The sequence below is a fragment of the Aquarana catesbeiana genome, linkage group LG10 (genome assembly GCF_042186555.1).
Source record: "Aquarana catesbeiana isolate 2022-GZ linkage group LG10, ASM4218655v1, whole genome shotgun sequence".
Lineage (NCBI taxonomy): Eukaryota > Metazoa > Chordata > Amphibia > Anura > Ranidae > Aquarana > Aquarana catesbeiana.
The window spans coordinates 10,802,148-10,830,114 of NC_133333.1; the positions used below are offsets into that span (position 1 = coordinate 10,802,148).

Genomic DNA, 27,967 nt, shown 5'->3' on the forward strand with positions numbered 1-27,967 from the left:
GTATATGTTTCTCCCACACACATATGTAAAAGGTGATCGCACTCAGTACTGGGACAAGGTCATCCAGCGCCCAGGGCGAAGATGCCAAACTGTGCCCCCCTCCCTTCCCTTGAGGTTAGGGTCAGGGGGCGCCCCAATCCCTTCAATACAACATGGCGCCCAGGGCAGCCGTCACCTGTGAAGAATTTTAGGGCACCGTAGTTTGCCGCCATTCCACGGGCAGACGCAATTTTTACAACTTCAATACCGGGCACGTTCTCCTCTTCCTGCCCAGGCGCCAATTGTCAGCTTTCGGCGCTGTCGCACTTTAAATGACAATTACACGGTCATGCAACACTGTACTCGTGACATTTTTATCATTTTTTTCACACAAATGGATCTTTCTTTTGGTGGTATCTGATCACAGCTGGGTTTTTATTTTTTGCTAAACAAAAAAAAAAAAAAGAAATGAAAATTTTAGGCGGCACTGATGAGGCACTAAAAGGTGGCACCGATGGGCGGCACTGATGAGGCAGTCTGATGAGGCGGCATTTGATCAGTTCTGATGAGGCGGCACTAAAAGAAGGAGCACTGATAGGTGGCACTGATGGGCATAGATAGGCTGCACTGATAATTAATGCACCGATTATCAGCGCAGCTCCCCCGTCAGGAGTGCCGCTTATCGGCACTCGTGCCCTGTCAGGGTGAATAGAGTTAAAGCCAATAACCGCCACTTCCTGGTTACGATGTGATCAGCTATGATTGGACACAGCTGATCACATTATAAAGAGCTTACGCCATAGGCTCTGTACCGAGATTGGAGATGCGATATGTCAGAGCGACACACCACACTATCGATCGCTGTCATGGGGGGTGCGCACAAAAGAGGCTTATCCTGCTGGACGTCATATGACGCCCAGTCAGAATAATGAAACCAGCGCCCGACCTTCATTCTGCTATAGGCCGGGCAGGATGTAGTTAAGGCATGACATGTTGGGTATCCATTTACTCAGCGTAAAATCATCTTCCACATTATACAAAAAATTGGGCTAACTTTGGTGCTTTGTATGTGTTTTCAATTCATGAAAGTGTCCCCCCCCCCCCCCTAAAAAAAAAATAATAATAGCGTTTAAAAAAACCGCTGCGCAAATACCGTGTGACATAAAAAATTGCAACGCCCGCCATTTTATTCTATAGGGCAGTGGTGGCGAACCTTGGCAACCCAGATGTTTTGGAACTACATTTCCCATGATGCTCAACTACACTGCAGAGTGGGGAAACGTAGTTCCAAAACAACTGGTGTGCCAAGGTTCACCATCGCTGGTATAGGGCCTCTGCTAAAAAAAAAAAAATAAAAAAAAAAATAATATTAATAAAATACACACACACACACACACACATTTTTTTTTTTTTTAGCAAAAAAAAAAAGGTTGCTTTTAACATGTAGGAGCGAAGTGTCAGAATTGGCCCGGATGGGAAGAGGTTAATAAATAATCCTCATCACGCATCTCATGCAGCTGCTGATAAGTCATCCATGAAATGCCACCAGTGACAGTTGACGATCACATGATCCCACTCCAGTTTAAACACTTCCTAACTCTCTAAAAGGCCCCTTTCACACTTGTGCGATTTGGGACTGCAAAGTCACATGACAAAGTCGTACTCCATGATTTTCAATGAGTACCGTTCATATCTGTGCGACTTCAAGTCGCAGCAACTTCAAAATAGTCCCTGTACTACTTTGGTCCGATTTTGAGGTGACTTGAAGTCCCTGGACCTCAACATTACACAAGCATTGCTTCAAGTCGCGTAAAAAAAAAAAAAAAAAATCATGCGACTTTCAGGTCGCACGGGTGTGAAAGGGGCCTAACACGGCCATCCCGGTCCTCTGGCTTCAATGCCTTCCAGATGCACGCTTGCTCTGTTCTTAGTGACCCCCAGAGGAGGCGCTGAGGCCGCGGGGTCAGAATGGAGAGACGGGCCGTCAGCCTCTCCATGGACTGCAGTGGCCGTCTACCCATTCTCGGAGTCAGAATCCCATCGGACGCCCCTCTCTGTGGCGCGGTCCTGCATTGCGTGCATCTGTTGGCGAGGGATCTGTAGCAGGGAACTTATTACCGTCTGTAGTTTCTATAGAAACGTGCGCGGCTGGCTGAGAATGTTTTTTTTAAAAATAGGATCATCTGACAGGCAAATTGCCCAAGAAAACGTTTCATCTGCAGCCCACACAACGCCTACGTCCGTGGGTGGCGGCCAATCTAACAGGATGAGGCGCAACACATTACAATGTATCCTAATAGTTTACCAGCTCCTAGGTCTGACCTCATCACCCTCCTCTATGATGTCACTACCCTCTCTGTGAGCTCATTGGCCGAATATAGCCCCGGGCCATTTATGTGCTCTACGATACAACCAAATGTGAGCGATACTGGCTACAATTCCATTGGTCCTCTCGCTGCTCTCCTCCGCCCACAGTAGGCTGTCATTGGACCTCATCACCCTCCTCTATGATGTCACTACCCTCTGTGAGCTCATTGGCCGAATATAGCCCCGGGCCATTTATGTGCTCTACGATACAACCAAATGTGAGCGATACTGGCTCCAATTCCATTGGTCCTCTCGCTGCTCTCTTCCGCCCACAGTAGGATGTCATTGGAGGAGAGTGCAAACTCCTCCCACCAGCAGATACCGCGGACCCGGATCTACCTGACCCAACCGGTCGTCGTTCCTGTAAAGTGGTTGGTCTGAGCTCGAGGCCCCACGCTGGGCGGGTTGAATTGTTCTTAGTCTTTATTCGGTGTTCTGCGGGATGCGCGGTGGTGTTCGTCTCTCTTTGGAGATGTAAGCCCCTTCCTTACCGATTACAACAGCGATGTCGCTTCAGCAGAGAAAGACATTTGAGAGCGCCCGGTGTCCACACTCAATGGAAGAACAAATTGTTTTCTTTTTAAATAAGGCATGTACAAATCCATCCGACGCGTTTCGGTGGAATTGCCTCCCCCTTCTTCAGGGCTGTTGGTATGCATAAAACGGAGAAAGGTGGGCTCCTGGGGAGAGCAGATATCAGCTTGTATGACACAGAGGCAGCACACCTTTCTCCGTTTACGCATACCAACAGTCCTGAAGAAGGTGGCAATCCCATCGAAATGCGTTGGATTGATTTGTACGATCCTCATTTTCAATAAACGATTGCTGTCCACCCCTTCAAGTGTGGCATTACTTTCTCCCCATTCATTTTTTATTCCTCTGAGCCTAGGTTCACACTGACAGGGGGAATGAAATTGTGTGAGTTCAGCTGAACTTCATTCCCGCATGTCAGTCCTGACTTTCGGGGGAGATTTCAGAGACATCTGTCCGGGTTTCTGCACAGATGTCTATTTAAAATCGCTCCCCGAAATCGTCAAAAGTAGTACAGAAACTACTTTTGGGAATCGGTGCGGCACCGCAAATGCGGCGTCCCACCGATTCGGATGGTGCCATTGCCGGCAATACGTTAAATCGTATGCCAAATTGCTGCAACGTGAACCAGGCCTAAAGCTCACCACACACACACATTACAACCTGATTGTACAATCCCTTTTAGACCGACCAACCAGTATGTAATGCAAGGGCCTGTCTGATTGGATGAAGGTTTTTTGGCTAGTTTAGGTAGGTCCTCATATTACATAGTTTTGGTAGATCGAATGTTGATTGTATGGAGATGATATGGACAGATTGTAAAGTGTATGGCGAGTCCAAGGCAAGCCATAGGTTTTGCAGTCTGGAGTCAGTCTGTTAGCTTGAAGGGGGGGGGGGGGGGGAGGCGGGGGGGGGGTGACTTGCCAACCTAGGCTACTGGGCTGTGTTTTTCTATTGATGCACACAGTGCTGCTTCTATAAACTTCCAGTTAATGGAGTCGGTTAGCTTGGAGAAGGGAGGAAAATGTTTAACTCTCCAAGTACACATCCTTTTATCCCAGCACATTCACCAAATCCCCCCCCCCCCCCAAATTTCCCCTTCTAGCTCAAATATCCCCCAATCATCACTACTAGCACGCCTCCCCCCCCCCCTCTCAAATTTCCTCTTCTAGCACAAATACCGCAATCATCCCTACTAGCACACACCCCCCCCTCTCAAATTTCCTCTTCTAGCACAAATGCCCCCAATCATCCCTAATAGCACAAATCCCCCCCCCCTCAAATTTCCCAATCATCCATACTAGCACAAATCCCACCCCCCCTCTCAAATTTCCCCTTCTAGCACAAATACCCCCAATCATCCCTACTAGCACAAACCCCCCCCCCCTCAAATTTCCCCTTCTAGCACAAATCCCCCCCCTCAAATTTCCCCTTCTAGCACAAATCCCCCCCCCTCAAATTTCCCCTACTAGCACAAATCCCACCCCCAAAAATTAAAGTATTTCCCTCCTCGCTTAATTCCTCCCACCATATCAACTCTTCTAGCACAAACCACCCAATCCCCCCCTTCTAGCACAAATCCTCTTTCCCATCCCCTCTCCTAACACACATCCCCCCCCCCCCCCCTAAATTGCCACTTCTAACACACACCACCAAATGTCCCCTTCTAGTACAATTCTTATCCTCCGGCACCCCCAAAATTCCCCATCCCAACACAAATCCCCCCCCTCCCTACCTCACATGATACCACAGTGCCCCAGCCACCCCTCCTGCCCACCCCTTGCCCCGGCCCAAGGTCCACTGGGTTATAGAAGACGGAGAACAGTTATGTTCATCGGGAATAAACTCCGAAGCGGTCTTGCCTACACACGGTCAACCCATAGTCCGACCGTCCAGAACGCGGTGGCGTACAACACATACGACGGGACTAGAAAAACGAAGTTCAATAGCCAATAGCTTCCGTCTCGTACTTGCTTCAGAGCATGCATTTTTGGTCCGTCGGAACAGCATGCAGACGATCGGTTTTCCCGATCGGAATTGGGTCCGTCGGAAATATTTAGAACATGTTCCATTTCTAGGTCCTTCAGAATTTTCGAAAAAAGAAGTCCGATGAGGCACACACACACTCACACGATCGGAATAGACGATGAAAAGCTTCCGTCGGACTTTTTCCGTCGGACATTCCGCTCGTGTGTACGCGGCTTTACCATTTACTCTCGAGTCAAGGTAGTGTAAGGAGACACAACCCTGGTCTCTGCATACAAGGGTGTGACTTCATAGTGTGCTGCACGATAAAAGGAGCCACCCTGGCACAGGAGACCTGGGGCAGTGGTCATGGCGCCAACTTATACCGGAACCTTGGCAAGGATTAGCGATAAAGAAGCTGCATCGTCAGTAAGTGACACGATCAGCCGCTGGAGGCGTCGGGTGATATCACTTTAATGAATGTAGATTGTCTAACACAATATTGTGAGTTTGGTGGAAGGCTGTAGGATGGCATCATTATTTCGGAGTCTGTGTGTCATCCGTTTATAAACACGGCTTGTTTGTGGGACTTTTATTTATCATCATTTTTATGCGACGAGAGAAAAATAAAAAGCGAGAAGTGAAGAAGGCGTTATGAATAACAACAATCATCTGATGAACGATACATTGTGGATAAATAATCCTCATCGCACATCTCATGCAGCTGCTGATCATCCACCCATGAAATGCCACCAGTGACAGTTGAGAAGTGATTATGTGATGTCACGCCCAATGGAGAGGCCATGTGATTAATTCCTAATGGTGGCGGGTGAAATCAGTCACGTAGCGACTTCCAATTGGCAGCTGACGAGCGATCCGTCGCAGATTACAGTCGATGAGAAATAATGGAACGCAAAGTAAATGAAGAGTGGTGTTGGGGCGAACAGTACAACCCGAGCTTGAGTGCGGGCCAAACATTGGCTGTTCACCCATTTGGCGAACATCCAAATCGTGGGGGGCGATCGATCTCTTTGTTCGGCCCGCCGAATGACCACAATGCACTGCGCCGCCGCACAGTGCATTGGAAGCCCTGATTGGCTGAAGCAATGAAAGCTTTGCCCAATCAGGGGACAAAGCACTGTCAGAGCCATGATTGGACACTGTAATGACTATCTAATCAAGGCTCATTGCTCTTAGTCACACCCCACACTATAAAAATATTCTTCCCATAGCAGCCATTTTCAGTGTGATATTGGCGTGGAGAGAGCTATAGTGGTCTATTGTGATTCTATTGAGTGTGTAAAGTATCAGTTTAGTGTGAATCAGTGTGAGTGTAGTGCGATCATTAATTTTTACTTTGGTGTCATTTAAATTTGTCAGGGCAGGTTTCCTGCAGTATATTGCAGTGGGTTACTGCACGTTTAACGCAGTATATTGCAGTGTGTTACTGCACGTTTAACGCAGTATATTGCAGTGCGTTAGTGTGCATCGCAGTATATTGCAGTGCGTTAGTGTGCATCGCAGTATATTGCAGTGCGTTAGTGTGCATCGCAGTATATTGCAGTGCGTTAGTGTGCATCGCAGTATATTGCAGTGCGTTAGTGTGCATCGCAGTATATTGCAGTGCGTTAGTGTGCATCGCAGTATATTGCAGTGCGTTAGTGCGCGTTTATCACTATATATTCCAGTGTGTTAGTGCAAGTTTAACACAGTATATTTCAATATGTGACTGCACATTTAACGCAGTAGATTGCAGTGCGTTAGTGTGCAACGTAGTATATTTCAGTACGTAATTGTACATTTAACGCAGTATATTGCAGTGCATTAGTGCACGTTTAACGCAGTATATTGTAGTACGTTACTGCACATTTAACGCAGTATATTTCAATGCGTTAGTGCACGTTTAACGCAGTATATTGCAGTGCAACAGTGCAGGTTTACTGCAGTATACTTCAGTATGTGACTGCACATTTAACGCAGTAGATTGCAGTGTGTCGGTGCGCATTTAACGCAGGATATTTCAGTACGTTACTGCACATTTAACGCAGGATATTTCAGTACGTTACTGCACATTTAACGCAGGATATTTCAGTACGTTACTGCACATTTAACGCAGGATATTTCAGTACGTTACTGCACATTTAACGCAGTATATTTCAGTACATTACTGCACATTTAACACAGTATATTGCTGTACGTTACTGCACATTTAACGTAGTATATTTCAGTACTTTACTGCACGTTTAATGCAGTATATTTCAGAGCCCCCTTACTTCAGGGTCGCCATCAGCATGCTACCTTACATCAGGATTCCCATCAAAGTCCCTCCATACGTCAGGGTCCCCATTGGAGCCCCCCCCTTTCACATCAAGGTCCCCATTTGGGTCCCCAACAAAGCCCCATTTACTCCAGGGTCCCCATCAGAGGTCCTCCATACATCAAGGTCTCAATCAGAGCCCCTTTACTTCAGGGTCACCATCAGCATGCTACCTTACATCAGGATTCCCACCAAAGTCCCTCCATACATCAGGGTCCCCATTGGATTCCCCCCCCCCCCCTTTTCACATCAAGGTCCGACTCCCCCCTTACATCAGGATCCCTAACAAAGTCCCCATTTACTTCAGGGTCCCCATTAGAGGTCCTCCATACATCAGAATCCCCAACAATTTCCCCTCTTCAGGGTCCCCATCAGAGTCCCCCCTTTACATCAAGGTCTCCATCAGAGTCATCCATCAGTATTTGTAAATTGACTGATGGTATGATTATGCCATTAATGTATGCATATTTGTCTATTTGTGTAATAATTTTCTGATAAAATTAAATTGAGAATAAGTGTAGCAATATGGTTACATTTAATGAAGGTACAACATTTAGCAACATATTGCTACACTTAGAGGCGCCTCTCTTCTCTTTTATACTCTGGAGCTCCTGTTGGATTTTACTTCTGATCCCCTTGTGGAGGCTTCCATTTGTAGATGGACATTTTATGGGTACACTACCTGGTCACATTGCTATAATCTTTTTATATGGACTATAAACTGAAGGACTTATGAATAAATGGTTGTGGAACGAATCATCTGAGTTTCCATTATTTCTTATGGGGAAATTCGCTTTGATATACAAGTGCTTTGGATTACAAGCATGTTTCTGGAAGGAATTATGCTCACAATCCAAGGTTTTACTGTATATACAGCATGCATTGCGATGCACGGCAGCGCGTTGTGCTGTACTGTGCAATACATCGAGGTGCGATTTACAAGGCGCACAGAGCAGATGCGTTGCGGTAAATGCGCATTTACAGGCGTGCTTCAGCATGCATTGCCACTTTGCACAAACATGGCGGGCCTGACAGGTACACCATCTGCAGTAAACGGGGGGGGGAGGACTCTCTCATAGGACTGGTAACACCCAGAGAACGATGTTTGCGCAAGCGGTCAGGTATAATAGAAAAAAAAAAAAAAAAAAAATTGCATTTTCAAAAGGTTTACAAAAAAAAGCCGCATTTTCAAAGATTTTTTTTTATTTTTTTTACAGTCGCTTAAAAAAAAGTTCCTTTTTTAAAGATTTTTTTTTTAAAAAGTTGCATTTTCAAAGATTTACAAAAAATAAATAAAATAAAAATCAGGAAGTTGGCGGCCATTAAAAAAAATAAAAAAGGCGTCTTTACAAAGAAGAGGCGATCATCGGTCACACTACCAGCTGGCCGGGTGTCACGGCTTCTCCCTCCAACTTCCTCATCGCTATTGTCAACCCGAAAAGCTTAGCGCGGGAACACTGGTCGCCATAGAAACCGGCAGCACTAGCCTGCGGCCTGGAGGCTCGGGCCTGGAATTTAGAGCAGGCCGAGGCCTGGGAACCCGGGGAAGTGGGGGGGTGGGGGGGGGAGGGGATTGCAAGCTTTTGTTATGGTAACCACAGAAGGACATCGTGATCTCAGCGTCAGGCCGGCTCTCTCGTGCCAAAGTACGCCGTGCTGAGCACGCCAGGGGCGTCAACCTTCCGCAGCGTGCGATAATTCTGTGTGTTTAATTCCACGGAGGCCGATTCAGAGTTGGGGGGGGGCGCACATGGCGGCTGTACACACCCCCCCACCAGTCGCAGGCGGCCCGCCTTTGCCCTGCGACAGTCCCTCTTGGGCTACGTTGAGACGGGAGCGCACACAAAATCACGCACTTTCCCACGACGCTCCCCTCCACTAATTCTGCTGCGACACCAATGCGTTTTTTTGGTGCGGCACAATTTCTCTAAAAGGGGCCGGCTTGTATCGCGCCTATGCGTTTTTCAAGAATGCACGCAAAAAAAAAAAAAAAAAATCCTGCGCTTTCCCAACCACGCCCCTTTAGCAGACGCATTTATTTTTTAGTAGCAAACCCCCCCCCCCTATGCAGCTCTTAATACGAGCGGCAAAAACACATGGTGCCGTAGAACAATGCGGTTTTGTGGGTCGCGATTTTTGCATGTATTTCTGGTGGGTGCGACCGTGCGTGCCTGCAGTTTCACGCATTTTTCACGAGTGTAGGGCAGCCCATTCATTTCAATGAGCTGCCCTACGCTTGTGAAAAAAAACGCGTGAAACTGTGCGCAACGCATGCACGCTAGGTCGCACCGCGCTGATGTGAAACCCAGAGGGAGGGGCTTCTTTTGGGAGTTTCTCATGGGTAGGTAAGACCATTGAAATGAATGGGAGGCCCTACATGTGACGCATGAAAACAAGAAACGCAGAAACGCACACACACTCCAGTGGTGCGAACGGAGCCTTGGGGTGAGACGGACATTCAGGACCCATTCACACCTTTCCAGTAGTATTTTCATTTTGGTAACGCAAGTGCGGCACGGCGCCATTCGCTTGAGGACACGGCGCCAACGCACCGGCATTGCGACGTGTTGCTGGAAATAGCTAACCACATGCGATGTCTGCGATCGCACAAGTGTGAACCCAGCCTAAAAGTCCTTTGCCATGCGTCGGTCTGCCCTATGCATGGCGCCCGAAATGGTGCAGGAAACAGTTTGTATGGCTGAAATCGCATCGCACAGACTTCGCATTGGGATCTGTCCAACAATGCGGTGCGAATCACATGCGAAGTTTGACATCGCTATAGTGTGAACCAGCACTTAGACTGACATTCACACCTCAGCGATTTTGAATTGAGGGCAGATTTTTCCCTGTGATTTCAAAGCGCCAGGTGTGAATGACAAAATCGCAGAACGCACATTTGAGGTGCCATTCATTTGAACGTCACCTAAAAATCGCGGTGCAGGTCTCCTGCGATAAATCGCGCTGCAATCGCGTGAAGCTCGCCGCTCCAAAAAAAGTTCAGGAGCTACTTTTGGGTGGACATGCTTCACACGATGCGGGGAGGATGCGATTTACCGCGCCACAATCGCACCACGATTTTAGGTTCCATTCAAATCAAATGGCATCTCAAATGGGCGTTCTGCGATTTTGTCGTTCACACCTCGACGCTTTGAAATTGTTGGTAGAATCGTGGCAAATCTGCCCGCGATTCCAAATGCCGAGGTTTGTGAATGCAACCTAGGCTGTGTTCATACTATCGCATTCCGGAATCGCTGCGCAATTCTGAAAACTCCTTTTGGGGCGAAAGGCGTCCCGCGATTCCGTTGGCGCGATTTTACCGCAATTCGTCGGTTGTCAATCGCGGCAAAAGCCGCGCCATTGAAAGTAACGGGGATCCCAAGCGCGTCCAGCATTTGGCGGACGATTCGGAATCGCAGGCAGAATGGCGGCGATTCCACCCCACGATGTGGAACACAATAGTGTGAACAGAGCCTTAGAGCGTTGAGCGTCATGCGGTTTTAACCGCATGTTTTGCCAAGTTTGACGTGACAAACGTGCGTCTTTTCTGCTGCGATTTTGGGGTGCTGTTGACAATAAAATGTCAGCACAAGTGCGTTTTTCAAGCGCGTTTTGCAAACACGGAATGCTTTACTAACGTGACCAATCGGGCTGGTCCTTGTACCACATATAAAGCCCCCATTCCGATACCGCGCTTCGGGGAAACCAGCTTTCCCGCTTGCGACTCTGAAAGCGCGATTGACATGATTTTCTGCGTGTCGCAGCCCATTCACTTCAATGGGCGTGTGTCTCCCCAATAGAAGCTCCTCCTCCTTTTCAGGGGCAAAATCCTAGCGCAATTTTTTTTTCTAAACGCACATTTTGCCGCACAATCCTGTCGCTCGACAAATGCAGCAAAATTTCACCACATTTGGGGTGCCATTAGGAATAATAATGGCCCCTCAAACATGTGGCTGGCGTTTCGCTGCGATTTTGGGGTGCCGTTAACAATAAAATGTCAATGCAGGCAAGCTTTTTGTGCACGCTACAGAATGCGAAAACGTAAACAGGTCCTAAAGAATAGGAAATAAAAGAAATGTAATATATAAGAATATAATAGAAAATAATAGAATAGGAGTAAAAGAGAACAAAATAGAATAGAAAATGTAGGAATAGAATAGAAAGAACCATCTTCTGCAATTTGAATATAATACATTTGAATACAATAGAGCAATAGAATAGAATAGAATAGAGAATACAATAGTAAAGAGAATAGAAATGAACAATAGAAAAGAATAGAATAGAATAGAAAGAATATAACCATCTTCAGAAATTTGTATATAATACATTTGAATAGAATAGAATATAGAAGAGAATAGAATAGAAACGAACAATAGAAAAGAATAGAATAGAAAGAACATAACCATCTTCTGAAATTCAAATATAATATATTTGAATACTATAGAAAAATAGAATAGAATAGAATAGAGAATACAATAGCCATCTTCTGAAGTTCAAATATAATACATTTGAATAGAATAGAGAATAGAATAGTAAAGAGAATAGAAATGAACAATAGAAAAGAATAGAATAGAAAGAATATAACCATCTTCTGAAATTTGAATAGAATAAATTTGAATAGAAAAGAATAGAAAATAGAAAAATAGAATAGAATAGAATACCACATATCTAAGAACCCCACACTGATACCCCGTCTGCAATCTTGAAAGCGCGATTTACACGCATTTCTGCATGACGCAGCCCATTCACTTCCATAGGGTTCCATCTGTCACTTGACAGATCACAGCAAAATTTCACCACAATTGAGGTGCCATTAGGAATAATAATGGCACCCAAAACGTGTGGCAGACGTTTTGCCGCGATTTTGGGGGTGACGTCAACAATAAAATGTCAACGCAAGCGCACTTTTTGCGCACGTTAGAGAATGCTACATTGAAAACGCGGCCTAGAAAAAAAAGGAATATAATTGATAAGAATATAATAGAAAATAAAAGAATAGAATAGAGTAAAACAGAACAAAAAATAGAATAGAAAATATAGGAATAGAATAGAAAGAATATAACCATCTTCTGAAATCACCAGATTAGTGTTTGTTTTATGTGTTAAATGTACTATGTGCAAAAAAAAAAAAAGCAATAAAAAGAATAAAAAATAAAGAATAGACAACAGGAAAAAAATAGAATAGAGAATAGAACAAACAATAGAATAAAATAGAATAGAATAGAAAAGAATATAACCATCTTCTGAAATTTGAATAGAATTTGAATAATGGCACCCAAAGCGCGTGGCAGACGTTTTGCCGCGATTTCAGGGGTGACGTCAACAATAAAATGTCAACGCAAGCACGCTTTTTGCGCATGTTAGAGAATGCTAAATTGAAAACGCAGCCTAGAAAAAAAAAAAAGAAGAATAGAAAAACAAAAAGGAATATAATTGATAATAATATAATAGAAAATAAAAGAAAAGAATGGAGTAAAACAGAACAAAATAGAATAGAAAAGATATATAACCAGCTTCTGAAATTTGAATAGAATAGACAATTGAAAAAAAAATCGAATAGAGAATAGCACAAGCAATAGAATAAAATAGAAAATAGAATAGAATGATAGAAAAGAATAGAATAGAAAAAATATAACCATCTTCTGAAATTTGAATAGAATAGAAAAGAATAGAAGGAAAAAAAATAGAAGAATAGGATAGAAAATAGAACAGAATAGAAGAGAATAGAACAAACAATAGAATAAAATAGAAAATAGAATAGAAAATAATAGAAAGAATATAACCATCTTCTGAAATTTGAATAGAATTTGAATAATGGCACCCAAAAGGTGTGGCAGACGTTTTAGCGCGATTTGGGGGTGATGTTAATAATAAAATGTCAACGCAAGCACGCTTTTTGCGCACGTTAGAGAATGCTAAATTGAAAACGCAGCCTAGAAAAAAAAAGAATAGAAAATTAAAGGAATATAATTGATAAGAATATAATAGAAAATAAAAGAAAAGAATAGAGTAAAACAGAACAAAATAGAATAGAAAATATAGGAATAGAATAGACAGAATATAACTATCTTCTGAAATTTGAATAGAATAGACAATAGAAAAAAAATAGAATAGAACAATAGAAAAGAATAGAATAGAAAGAATATAACCATCTTCTGAAATTTGAATAGAATAAATTTGAATAGAATAGAAAACTGAATAGAACAAATAGAATAGAATAGAAGAGAATAGAACAAACAATAGAATACCACATATCTAAGAACCCCATACTGATACCCGTCTGCGATTTTGAAAGCTCAATTTATAACGCATTTCTGCATGTAGCGGCCCATTCACTTCCATAGGCCGCCCTATGCGCGTTGTCGCCCCAAAAAAAGCTCCTGATCTGTTTTTTTTTGGGCAGCAAGCCTAGCGCGGTTTTGTAAACGAGCATTTTCCCAAGCGATTCTGTCGCTTGACAGATCTCAGCAAAATTTCACCACATTTCGGGTGCCATTAGGAATGATAATGTCACCCAAAAATGTGCGGCAGACGTGCCGCGATTTTGGGGGTGACGTTAACAATAAAATGTCAGCGCAATCGCGCACGTTAGAAAACGCTAAAGTGAGAATGCGGCCTTAGAAACTTAATAACCAATCAGGCTGGTCCTTGTACAAAAATATCTAAAACCCCATCCTGATACCGCGTTCCCATTTGCGATTCTCAAAGTGCGATTTGCACGTTTTTCCGCGTGTCGCGCACAGGGCAGCCCATCCACTTCACCAGGCTATGCGCTTGTCACCCAAAAGAAGCTCCTCCACTTTTTTTTTTTTTTTGACAAGCCTAGCGCAAATTTTTTTTAAATGCGCATTTTGCCGCACGATCCTGTCGCTCGACAAACGCAGCAAAATTTCGCCACATTTGAGGGACACCATTAGGAGTAAATGGCAAACAAACGGGCGTCAGGCGCTTTGCTGGGATTTGGAATCCGGCCGATTCTGCCTTTGCGATTCCGGATCGGGGTATAAGGGCTCGAACGGTTGGGTGGGCGGTAAAGCCCTGCAGATGAGCCATCGTTTTATGGCCCCCTCCATCTTTAAACATGCCAGGGCTGCAGCAGGAACTATACCGTCCCATTTACTGCTTTAAAGCGAAGGGGGCGATTCTGAAAGCGCCGCACAAACCTTACACAATGTACACGGTTTGCGGCCCGCTAGTGCGGGGGTCAAGGGAGTTAGAGCAGGCAGCGAGGTGGCAATCGATCTCAACTCCTCCACATCTTCTGTCAAATGCCTTCCGAAGAGCGACCCAAAAGCGATCACTCTTCAGAGATCAAAGCACGCGTGAACGAGCCCTCATGGAGGTTGTAAAGGAGCCTGGCCAGGGTTTAGATTTCGGTTTTTCGTTATACGAAAATTGGGATGTATCCAAATTTCTGAATTACGATAGTAATGAATTAAAACAAAAAAAAACAACAAAACTAAAATTTCGGACAAAATTCAAATCGCTTTCGAATTGAATTCAAAAACAGTTTTTGAATCAAGTTCGAATTTCCGAAGAGAATGAAATAGAATAGAAAATAAAAGAATAGAATAGAAAGAATATAACAACCTTCTGAAATTCGAATAGAATAAATTTGAATAAAAAAAGAATAGAACAAACAATAGAATAGAAAAGACGAACAGAATAAAAAAAGAATAGAAAAGAAGAAAAGAAAAGAATAGAAAATAGACAATATAATAGAATAGACAATAGAAAATAGAATAGAAAAGAATAGAAAGAATATAATAATCTTCTGAAATTCGAATAGAGTAAATTTGAATAATAAAGAATAGAACAATAGAATAGATTAGACAATAGAATAGAAAATATGATAGAAAAGAAGAATAGAATAGATAATAGAAGAGAACAGAATAGAAAAGAGTAAAGAATATAACCATCTTCTGAAATTTGAATAGAATAGAAAGAATATAACAATCTTCTGAAATTTGAATATAATAGATTAGAAAATAATAGAACAAACAATAGAATAGAAAAAAGAATAGAAAAGAAGAACAGAAAATAATAGAGAATAGACAATAGAATAGAAAATAGAATAGAAAAAGAAGAATAGAATAGACAATAAAATATAATAGACAATAGAAAATAGAATAGAAAAGAGTAAAGAATAGAAAAGAATATAAATCTTCTGAAACTCGAATAGAATAAATTTGAATAGAATAGAGAATAGAATAGAAAAGAGCGAATAGAAGAATAGAAAATAATAAATAAAAGAATAGAATAGCAAGAATATAACCATCTTCTGAAATTAGAAAAGAATACATTTAAATAGAAAAGAATAGAACAATATAATAGAATAGACCAGAACAAACAGTAGAATGGAATAGAAAAGAATAGAAAGAATATAACACTATAACCATTTTCCAAAATTAGAATTTTGAATAGAATACACTTGATTCGAATTTGAATGGAATTCAAAATTTTTTTAATCTATTTGAATTTGAATAAACAAAACAAATTCCAAAAACAAATGAAATGAATTAAATTAATTTAACCAAACAAATTTATCTAAATAACGAATTGAAACTAATTTTCTCATTCTGCACGTCTAGCAAGAACCTAAAATATTCTAAACCAATAATAATAAACTAAACAATTTGCACCCAATCAGGTCGGCTCTCAACTGATATCGTCTTCATGAATCCCGAGCAAATTGCTCAGCCAAGCCACACCCCCTTCCAATCTCGCCATCCAATCAAATTTCCCTACAATGTAGTAGGAAACCAGTTCCACCTTCCGAGGAAGTCGGGAGAAATAACTGGAAGTCACAGGAAATAAAATAAAACATTTCCAGGACGCAAGCCGCATTTCATTCCCATGATTTTCACGCGATTCTGCGTGTTTTGCGCATATTGCGGCCCGTTCACGTCAATGGGCTTCCCTATCCACATTTGTCACCCCAAAAGAAGCTCCTCCTGTTTTTGGGGTGACACGCACACATTTAAAAAGGTGCGTTTTGCCACGATTGCAACACAATTCTGTCACGAAACAATCACAGAAAAAAAAAAAACAACGAGAAAAAAAAAATGGCACCACATTTGGGAACCATTGAGAATGAACAGCACACAAATGTGCGTCTTACAGCAATTGGCACACGATTAAGAATTGCAGCGATTCCGCCCTTGATTCCAGATCGATTCCGCCCTTGATTCCAGATCGATTCCGCCCTTGATTCCAGATCGATTCCGCCCTTGATTCCAGATCGATTTCGCCCTTGATTCCAGATCGCCACCTGCGAATGGGGCCTAAAGTAACTTTCCGCTTCTCATTCTCAGTCCCCAATTAATCTTCATTGGAGTGACTTGTCCTGCGATTGGACAGGTCAAAAATCGCTAAATTTGCATACTATTTCTGGCAATCGCACTGTTCAAATCGGTGCAACGCCAGTTTTGCGGTGCCACAGTGATTTGAAAAATAAAAGTAGCTCCTGCACTACTACTTTGGGGCGATTTCGGGTGCGACTTGAATAGACACCGGTGTATGAAACCGCACAGATGTCTTCAAAGTTGCACACCCAAAGTCGCAGTGAGATGCGGCATTGAAATCGTGCAATTTCAGATGAACTCGCGCGATTTCAAAGCCACGGTCAATGTGAACAGAGGAGCTAAAACAGACCATTGACGTCAACGGCGGCGCATGCGTTTTGACGCGTTGGCAACAGGAATTATCAAACTCCGCAAATTGAAGGACGTCCTTGCGGTCACCATTCCTTTGAATGGCACCCGAATCGCAGGGCGTGATTTTGCCGCGCTTGTGTGAAGAAACGCAGTAAAATCGCACAAACAGCCCGTGATTCTGTTTGCCCGATTTTAGTGCGATTCATCAGGTAACAAAGCGTGGCCAAATAATAAAAACAAAAAAAAAAGATTTCGCCCGCTAAACGGAACGCCGTGGTGTAAATGGATCCTTAGGCTTCACTTCATTTCACCCGCAATTTAAATCACGGGTGAAATTGCCACAATTCTGCAAGTGATTCCAAATCGCAGCCAAACGCAGGATGCGTTCGCGATGCCATTACTACTTAATTGCGCCCCAATCGTGTTGTGATTTACCCACGATAAATTGCAATGATGGGGTACTATTCCTCAAACTGATACCAATGATGGGGCACTATAAAATATAATGAAATAAATAACATTTTAAATAAATATACAAATAATAATAATAATAATAATAATAATAATAATAATAATATTATATTTTAACATAATAAAATCTATAAAAATAATAAAATGAATAACATTTTCAATAAAATATAATATTATTAATATTATATATTTTAACATAATAAAATAAAATCTAAAAAATAATAAAATAAATAACATTTCAAATAAATATATATATTTTTTATTTAAAAATAAAATAATAAAATAAATAATATTAATATTACATTGTATTTATTTTATTGTTTTTTTTCCATATAAATTATTATTATATTTTAAATGTTAATACATCACGCTCTCTCGCTCTATAATAAAATGTAAAAAATAATAAAAATAATTATTATAATATTGTATTTAATTTGTTATTTATTTTATTATATGATTTTTTTTTATATAAATTATTATTTTATAGCTTAATATATGGCACTCTCTACCTCTATAATAAAATGTAAAAAATAATCAAATAAATAATCATTTAGAAAAAAAACAAAAACTAAAACAAATTTTTAAACAATGCTGGTTGTGGCGCATCGCAGCTAGCCAATTTTTAATTTTTTTTAAATCATCTCTGATGGTAAGAGATATAGAATTCTGCACCACAAGAGCTTACAATTCACACGTTGGGCGTTTTCCACCTTCAAAACTTTTTTTTTTTTCCCCCTCACATGTCTGAAATTATTTTAAATGAATCAACCTGCTCTTTTCGGTGACATATTTCAGTTCGCAGCCCCTGACAGCCCTTCCGTTCCCAGACAAGCACCGCACAACGCACAGCGAGCGCAGACAGCAAACCAATAACTCCACGCATGATCTGCATGCAGAGCATCGCTTACAACAGACAAAAACACTCCCCCCCACCAATAGCACCTGTTAGCTGCAATCTGCAGATCATTCCTCCGGCAGCCATTCCTTTGCAGAGGCTCCTGCAGACCATCTCATTATCCAAACCCCCCCCCCAAAGGACCAGAGTCTGCAGATCGTTCCTCCTGGTCAACTTGACGATGCACGTGACCCCCTTTGCAATTTAACCCCTCGGGGGGGGGGGGGGGACAACCACTGGCTCCCCCTTTCAATGGCACTGACGGTTTCTTTTATCTGCTGGGAAATCGCCGCCTGTTGCTGGAAAATTTTACCAAAATATTGATGGTTATAAATGTATTTTATTTGTAAATATCTTTTTTTTTTTTTTCGTGACGGCGGTGGAAAACAAACCCTCATGGACCGCTTGCGTGCTTTTATAAGCCAATGGCACTCCATACTCCTAACAAAGGCACCTGCCCAATGTGCCAGCGTGTGCCCCACCTACTGGGCGCCCTCCGGTACTCACCACCATGCTGCCGCCTTGTCAGTTGAGCGGGCAGAAGATGCCGTTAGCCCTCGCCAGGTTCCATCGCTCCTCCTTGGTGGGGGGGGTGGCTTGGACCCACCGCGAAGACCCTTAATCCGTCTCTTTGACCAGGGCACGCCGCTATTCGCTCGTACGTGCGAGACACCCCTCACTGTGCCCCCGCCATCCCCTCCGTCATGCCAGCCTGCTGCAATGCATGGCTCTCAGACAACTGGGTATATCTTTATCGCTGTCAGCCTTTCTCATTACATTGTCCCAATTCAGACTGCAGGCGGCTGGATCTCCATTCCATGGGGGGGGGTCAGGGAAAGCGAAGACGTCCCCCGTCCCCGGTAAAAACCTGTAAGACCCCCGCCAAGTCACCGGTCACCAATCCCACTTTTCCGCCTCCGTTGTCTTGAATGGGAAATTTGACGCCCCGCTGGGCGACGTAGACGCGAGCCCTCGAAATCCACCCTCTCCTCCCCCCCCCACCTCAGGAATGGAATAATCCATTCAGGTGCAAAGACAATGGTAGAATGGGAGATGGAGGGCAGCCAATGGGGGGGGGGAGCCTGGCCTATGTTGTGCCTATGTACACATGCAAGGTGGGGCTGTGACCAGCGGAGGGCGATGGGCAGCCAGAGCTCAGCCATGATCCATAGACAAGTGACAAGGCCAAGCATTGGGACTGAACAGCTTTTGTTGGATCTGGGAGCCCAGTGAGGAGACCAGAGAAGAGAGGAGGAAGAGAGAAAACAGAGAGGAGAGGAGGAAGAGAGGAGACCAGAGAAGAGAGGAGAAAGAGAGGAGACCAGAGAAGAGAGGAGACGAGAAAGGAGGAAGAGAGGAGACAGAGAGGAGAGGAGGAAGAGAGGAGACCAGAGAAGAGAGGAGGAAGAGAGAAAACAGAGAGGAGAGGAGGAAGAGAGGAGACCAGAGAAGAGAGGAGGAAGAGAGAAAACAGAGAGGAGAGGAGGAAGAGAGGAGACCAGAGAAGAGAGGAGAAATAGAGAAGACCAGAGAGGAGGAAGAGAGGAGACAGAGAGGAGAGGAGGAAGAGAGGAGACCAGAGGAGAGAGGAGAAAGAGAGGAGACCAGAGAGGAGAGGAGGAAGAGAGGAGACCAGAGGAGAGAGGAGAAAGAGAGGAGACCAGAGAAGAGAGGAGGAAGAGAGAAAACAGAGAGGAGAGGAGGAAGAGAGGAGACCAGAGAAGAGAGGAGGAAGAGAGAAAACAGAGAGGAGAGGAGGAAGAGAGGAGACCAGAGAAGAGAGGAGACGAGAAAGGAGGAAGAGAGGAGACAGAGAGGAGAAAGAGAGGAGACCAGAGAGGAGGAAGAGAGGAGGAAGAGAGGAGACCAGAGAAGAGAGGAGAAATAGAGAAGACCAGAGAGGAGGAAGAGAGGAGACAGAGAGGAGAGGAGGAAGAGAGGAGACCAGAGGAGAGAGGAGAAAGAGAGGAGACCAGAGAAGAGAGGAGAAAGAGAGGAGACCAGAGAGGAGAAAGAGAGGAGACCAGAGAGAAGAAAGAGAGGAGACCAGAGAGGAGGAAGTGAGGAGACCAGAGAAGAGAGGAGAAAGAGAGGAGACCAGAGAGGAGGAAGAGAGAAGACAGAGAGGAGACCAGAGAAGAGAGGAGAACAGAGAAGAGAGGAGACCAGAGAGGCAGAGGAGGAAGAGAGGAGAGGAGGAAGAGAGGAGACCAGAGAAGAGGAGAGGAGACAGAGAGGAGAGGAGGAAGAGAGGAGAGGAGGAAGAGAGGAGACCAGAGAAGAGGAGAGGAGACAGAGAGGAGAGGAGGAAGAGAGGAGAGGAGGAAGAGAGGAGAGGAGGAAGAGAGGAGAGGAGACAGAGAGGAGAGGAGACAGAGAGGAGAGGAGACAGAGAGGAGACAGAGGGAAGAGAGAGGAGAGGAGGAGGAAGAGAGGAGACAGAGAGGAGGAAAAGAGGAGACAGAGAGGAGGAAAAGAGGAGACAGAGAGGAGCCCAGAGCAGTGCTGACGACTCATCAGAGCCACAGAAAGGAAACACGTCCTGCCAGGAACAAGGGCTGTGCCCATTATGAGGGGTTCCCACCATCCCTGTGCTGAGGTCCAGGGCCCCTGGACATCTGCTGCTGTGCCCATTATGAGGGGTTCCCAGTGATGCAGCTCAGCCAGCAGCACCAACACCCAGGGACTGGGAGTCAGGGACAGGGTGACTGGCCTCTACAGGTGCCCAGTCTGAAGTCCACCACCAGCTAACAAACACATCACATGAGTTCATTCCTAAGCCCAGGCAACCACACTTCTCTTCCCTGCACTGATATCTTGCTCCAGCAGTTAAATGAGTGCCCATTTTAAGCCCCCCGCACCAGTTAACCCAACACATCTTCCCGTCCCATATGGAGCCAGGCAGTTACTCGCCGCCGGTGCTTACCAGTTCAGCTGAGACTCAAGAAGGAGGCGCCACTCAGGCCTTGCATTCCATCCAGGGCCAGTGGGAAACCAGACGTGGCTCTGCGAAAAGGACCACCCAGGTCCTACCCAATCCCAAAACCCCACAGGCAGAATAATAGGAGGAGTGGGAGTGTTCGGGTCTCATCGCTCTGCGCCCCGAAGACACCCCCAAGCAAAGCCCATAAAGTGTCTCAGCCACAATCACGTGATGTCACGCTTCCCATAGACAGCTGTGTGTCCGGTGTCCCTATGGACGGGCCGCCACTGGTTACTATTATTAAACCAGACAAAACATTGTTACATTGTATCAACAATGCAACCTACAGAGCTGTGCCAAAAAGTATCACACCAAACATGTTGTACAAAGACATTGTAACTATCAACATATAAACAGCTGTGCTACAATGGATCACACCAGATGGCACAAAGCATTGTTATATTGTATCAACAGTGTGCTCTTTTCTACAGAGCCGTGCTACAATGTAACACATCAGACACACTGCACAAAGCATTGTTACATTGTACCATCAATATATTTTACTCTGCTGAGCTGTGCTACAATGTATTACACCAGACTGATAATGAAAAGCATTATTACATTATATGAACAGCTCTTCTCTACAGAGGTGAGTTACAATGTATCACACCAGACTGACTGTACAAAGCATTGTTACATTGTATCAACAGTGTACTCTATTATACAGAGTTGTACTACAATGTATCACACCACAGTGATTGCACAAAGCATTGTTACATTGTATCAACAATACAACCTACTATACAGAGCCGTACTACAATGTATCACACCAGACACACTGCACAAAGCATTGTTACATTGTACCATCAATATGTTCTACTATACAGAGCTGTGCTACAATGTATCACACCAAACTGTACAAAGCATTATACAAAATAGAGCTGTGCTACAATGTATCACACCAGACATGTTGTACAAAGACAATGTATCACACCAGACTGGTAGTGCAAATCATTGTTACATTGTATGAACAGTGCGCTCTACTCTACAGAGCCGTGCTACAATGTAACACATCAGACACACTGACAAAGTATTGTTACATTGTACCATCAATATGTTTAACTCTGGGGAGCTGTGCTACAATATATTACTTTAGAATGTACAAAGCATTGTTACATTGTATCATCAAAATGTTCTACTATACAGAGCTGTGCTACAATGTATCACACCAAACTGTACAAAGCATTGCTACATTGTATCAACAATGCGTTATACAAAACAGAGCTGTGCTACAATGTATCAATGTACAAAGCCATTGTATCAACAATGTAATCTACTATAAAGAGCTGTGCTACAATGTATCACACCAGACTGGTAATGAAAAGCATTGCTACATTGTATGAACAGCTCTTCTCTACAGAGGTGAGTTACAATGTATCACACCAGACTGACTGTACAAAGCATTGTTACATTCTATCAGTGTGCTCTATTATACAGAGTCGTGCTACAATGTATCACACCACAGTGATTGCACAAAGCATTGTTACGTTGTATGAACAGTTTGCTCTACTCTACAGAGCTGTGTCACAATGTATCACACCAGATTGTGCAAAGCATTGTTACATTGTGTCTACATGTTGTACTATACAGAGGCCAGGCGATCAGCATTGCACGGAGGAGGTCAGCTATGCCCCCCCCCCCATTGGGGAATACACCGGCCCAGTACTGAACTCACCCTGTAGAGTACGGGGGGCTCCTTGTCCGGCTCGTTGTCCTCGGTGCCGCCTTCCTGGCCCGGGGGGGAGGGGACCTCCATCATCCCAGAGGCTGCAGAACAGGAAATCAGGAGAAATATCACAATTCAGATTTTTTTTTTTTTTTTTTTATAAATTGCCAAATAATAATACAATGTATATAAAGGATCCATTTATCCCCAATATAAAGACGCTGCAAAGCTCCGTGTTCCCGGGATTTCTGCAATATGAAACAGCAAAGTGTATCCACCCCAAGACCTTTTCTTTTCATTTTGGGTGGAGTGTGTAAAGGTTAGAGCCCCTGCCAGGCTTTCATTGCAGTCTAATAATCAAAATATCTATCTATCTCTCTCATATCTATCTATCTATCTATCTATCTATCTATCTATCTATCTATCTATCTATCTATCTATCTATCTATCTATCTATCTATCTATCTATCTCTCTCATATCTATCTATCTATCTATCTATCTATCTATCTCTCTCATATCTATCTATCTATCTATCTATCTATCTATCTATCTATCTATCTATCTATCTATCTATCTATCTATCTATCTCTCTCATATCTATCTATCTATCTATCTATCTATCTATCTATCTATCTATCTATCTATCTATCTATCTATCTATCTATCTATCTATCTATCTATCTATCTCTCTCATATCTATCTATCTATCTATCTATCTATCTATCATCTATCTATCTATCTATCTATCTATCTATCTATCTATCTATCTATCTATCTATCTATCTATCTATAAAGATAGATAGATAGATAGATAGATAGATAGATAGATAGATAGATAGATAGATAGATAGATAGATAGATAGATAGATAGATAGATAGATAGATAGATAGATAGATAGATAGATATTTCTTTTTTGCTGTGAGTACTTTTCACGTTAAGCGGTATAATACCCAAAACTAAAGATGTAATATATTGCAGGTTACCAATCATTAGATGCGGTGGCCGCATTCACTTTCTTTTTTAGGCTTGTTCCCGTCTGTTTTCACCTGGTGATCTGGCCGGTAACACACCTCCTGTATTAGAGCGCCCCTCCACCACTCTGGATGAAGGAGCACAGGAGGCACAGCACACAGCGGGGGAGGGGGGGGGGGGTGATGAACTAGCAGATTTAGATACAGCAGTAAATTGAAGCCAAACTCCATCTCACCATATATAATCAGTTACAGCATCACAGTTATTTTCCTTTCGGGATAAATATTTTATATAAATAAAAGCGGATCATTGCAAGCACCCCGCCCAGTGGTAAATGGTTTGTCTCAACCCTCCGATACATTTTGCTGGAGGGCTTGTTCTTTTGAAAAACAATAGACTTGCTGGCTGGATCACCAGGTGAAAATAAAGGAAAAAATGGAAACAAATGCAGCCGCCACATCTAAGAATTGGTAATGGTAAGCTGCAATATGATAAATGTTTGCGTTTGGGTTTAATACCGCCTGAAAAACACACCAGAGAGATCATACAGGGCCTTGAAAAAGTATTCACACCCCTTGAAATTTTCCACATTTTCTCATGTTACCACCTAAAATGTAAATGTATTTTATTGGGATTTCATGTAATAGACCAACACAAAGTGTCACATAATTGTGAAGTGGAATGAAAATGATAAATGGTTTTCAACATTTTTTACAAATAAATATGTGAAAAGTGTGGGGGGTACATTTGTATGGCGCCCCCCGGAGTCAATACTTTGTAGAACCCCCTTTCTCTACAAGTCTTTTTGGGGAGGTCTCTACCAGCTTTGCACATCTAGAGAGGACATTTCTGCCCATTCTTCTTCTTTCATGCAAAATGCAGCGTTTTGCATGTAATAGAATTCAATGGACCTGCATCCAAAACGCAAGCACCGCATTTTTGCCGCGATTTACGTTATGTGGAAAATTGCAAGGGGTATGAATACTTTTTCAAGGCACTGTATATACATAATATGTATTCCTATTATAAAGTATATGGAACATCTCATATAAACATTTATTATTGCAGTATAAATGTCCACTAGAGCAGCGGTCTCTGCAGCCCTGAGGGCCGGATGCGGCCCTTTGCTTGCCTTTATCCGGCCCTTGGGGCACTATCCCTACCACTGATATGAGACACTATTCTGCCATCTGACACCAACAATGGGGCACTATTCCTCCCACTGATACCAATGATGGGGCACTATTCCTCCCACTGATACCAATGATGGGGCACTATTCCTCCCACTGACACCAATGATGGGGCACTATTCCTCCCACTGATACCAATGATGGGGCACTATTCCTCCCACTGATACCAATGATGGGGCACTATTCCTCCCACTGATACCAATGATGGGGCACTATTCCTCCCACTGACACCAATGATGGGGCACTATTCCTCCCACTGATACCAATGATGGGGCACTATTCCTCCCACTGACACCAATGATGGGGCACTATTCCACCCACTGACACCAATGATGGGGCACTATTCCTCCCACTGACACCAATGATGGGGCACTATTCCTCCCACTGACACCAATGATGGGGCACTATTCCTCCCACTGACACCAATGATGGGGCACTATTCCACCCACTGATACCAATGATGGGGCACTATTCCTCCCACTGATACCAATGATGGGGCACTATTCCTCCCACTGACACCACTAATGGGGCACTATTCCTCCCACTGATACCAATGATGGGGCACTATTCCTCCCACTGACACCAATGATGGGGCACTATTGGGGCACTATTCCTCCCACTAATACTAATGATGGGGCACTATTCCTCCCACTGATACCAATGATGGGGCACTATTCCTCCCACTAATACTAATGATGGGGCACTATTCCTCCCACTGACACCAATGATGGGGCACTATTCCTCCCACTGATACCAATGATGGGGCACTATTCCTCCCACTGACACCAATGATGGGGCACTATTCCTCCCACTGACACCAATGATGGGACACTATTCTTCCCACTGATACCAATGATGGGGCACTATTCCTCCCACTGACACCAATGATGGGACACTATTCCACCCACTGATACCAATGATGGGGCACTATTCCTCCCACTGACACCAATGATGGGGCACTATTCCACCCACTGATACCAATTATGGGGCACTATTCCTCCCACTGACACCACTAATGGGGCACTATTCCTCCCACTGATACCAATCATGGGGCACTATTCATCCCACTGACACCACTAATGGGGCACTATTCCTCCCACTGACACCAATGATGGGGCACTATTCCTCCCACTGATACCAATGATGGGGCACTATTCCTCCCACTGACACCAATGATGGGACACTATTCCACCCACTGATACCAATGATGGGGCACTATTCCTCCCACTGATACCAATGATGGGGCACTATTCCTCCCACTGACACCACTAATGGGGCACTATTCCTCCCACTGACACCAATGATGGGGCACTATTCCTCCCACTGACACCAATGATGGGGCACTATTCCACCCACTGATACCAATGATGGGGCACTATTCCTCCCACTGATACCAATGATGGGGCACTATTCCACCCACTGATACCAATGATGGGGCACTATTCCTCCCACTGACACCAATGATGGGGCACTATTCCACCCACTGATACCAATTATGGGGCACTATTCCTCCCACTGACACCACTAATGGGGCACTATTCCTCCCACTGATACCAATCATGGGGCACTATTCATCCCACTGACACCACTAATGGGGCACTATTCCTCCCCCTAATACCAGATGCCTACTCCCACTAATGGCAGGAAAATTTCCATTCCCGCTGGCCAAAGTCCGGCCCTCCTAGAGTCTGAAGGACAATAAACCGGCCCTTTGTTTAGAATGTTTGGAGACCCTCCGCTCTAGAGAATTTTGAGAATATACAGCCACAGTATCATACTGCAGAAAACCTCCACCTTTTATCATTAACCGCTTCAGCCCCGGAAGGATTTGCCCCCTCCCTGACCAGAGCACTTTTTGCCATTCGGCACTGCGCCGCTTTAACTGACAATTGCGCGATCGTGCGATGTTTTACCCAAACAAAATTGACGTCCTTTTTTCCCCACAAATAGAGCTTTCTTTTGGTGTTATTTGATCGCCTCTGCGGTTTTTATTTTTTGTGCTATAAACAAAAAATAGCCACAATTTTGAAAAAATAAGCCATATTTTTTACTTTTTGCTATAATAAATACCCCCAAAAAATATATAAAAAAACACATTTTTTCCTCAGTTTAGGCCGATATGTATTCTTCTACATATTTTTGGTTAAAAAAAAATCGCAATAAGCGTTTATTGATTGGTTTGCACACAAGTTATCGCGTCTACAAAATAGAGGATAGATTTATGGCATTTTTATTATTAATTTTTTTTTTTCACGAGTAATGGCGGCGATCTGCGATTTTTTTTTATCTGGACTGCGACATTATGGCGGACACATCGGACACGTTTGACACTATTTTGGGACCACTGTCATTTATACAGCGATCAGTGCTATAAAAATGCACTGATTATGGTGTAAATGACACTGGCAGGGAAGGAGTTAAACACCAGGGGGCAATCAAGGGGTTAAGTGTGTCCTAGGGAGCGATTCTAACTGTGGGGGGGGAGGGGCTTCCACTGACATGACAGCGATCACCGCTCCCGATCACAGGTAGCAGTAGATCTCTGTCATTTCACTAGACAGAACAGGGAAATACCTTGTTTACAGAGGCACCTCCCCGTTCTTCCGCTCCGTGACACGATCGCGGGCCCCCGGCGGACATCAAGTCCATGGGACCCACAGGCACGGTCACGGAGTATGCGGCGGGCGCGCGCCCACAATGTCGTGATTTAAAGGGGACGTACCTGTACACATATTTGCCCAGCCGTGCCATTGTGCCGACGTACATCGGCATGTGGTTAAAAAAAGCCGTCCTTAAAGTGGAACTTCGCTCTCTCAATCACCATTGACTATTTGTCATTTTTTACATTACTTCAGTTACTTCCCGGTTTCTGGCCTAGGCCAAAATCATAGCTCCCAACTGTCACTGATTTGGAGCAATGTCCCTCTGTCCCTCTTTCCTCCTCATTTGTATATAAAATGCACTTTTTATCTTTCA

General features: G+C 43.7%; 1 protein-coding gene across 1 annotated transcript in view; it reads right to left on the reverse strand.

Annotated features, from left to right (window-relative positions):
* Positions 1-27,967, reverse strand: part of ARHGAP33 (Rho GTPase activating protein 33) — a 134,400-nt gene that overhangs the window by 93,860 nt on the left and 12,573 nt on the right. Inside the window, 1 exon segment of the mRNA XM_073601608.1 lies at positions 22,837-22,928. Within this exon segment, the coding sequence (XP_073457709.1) occupies positions 22,837-22,920 (84 nt within the window). The 5' untranslated portion in view covers positions 22,921-22,928.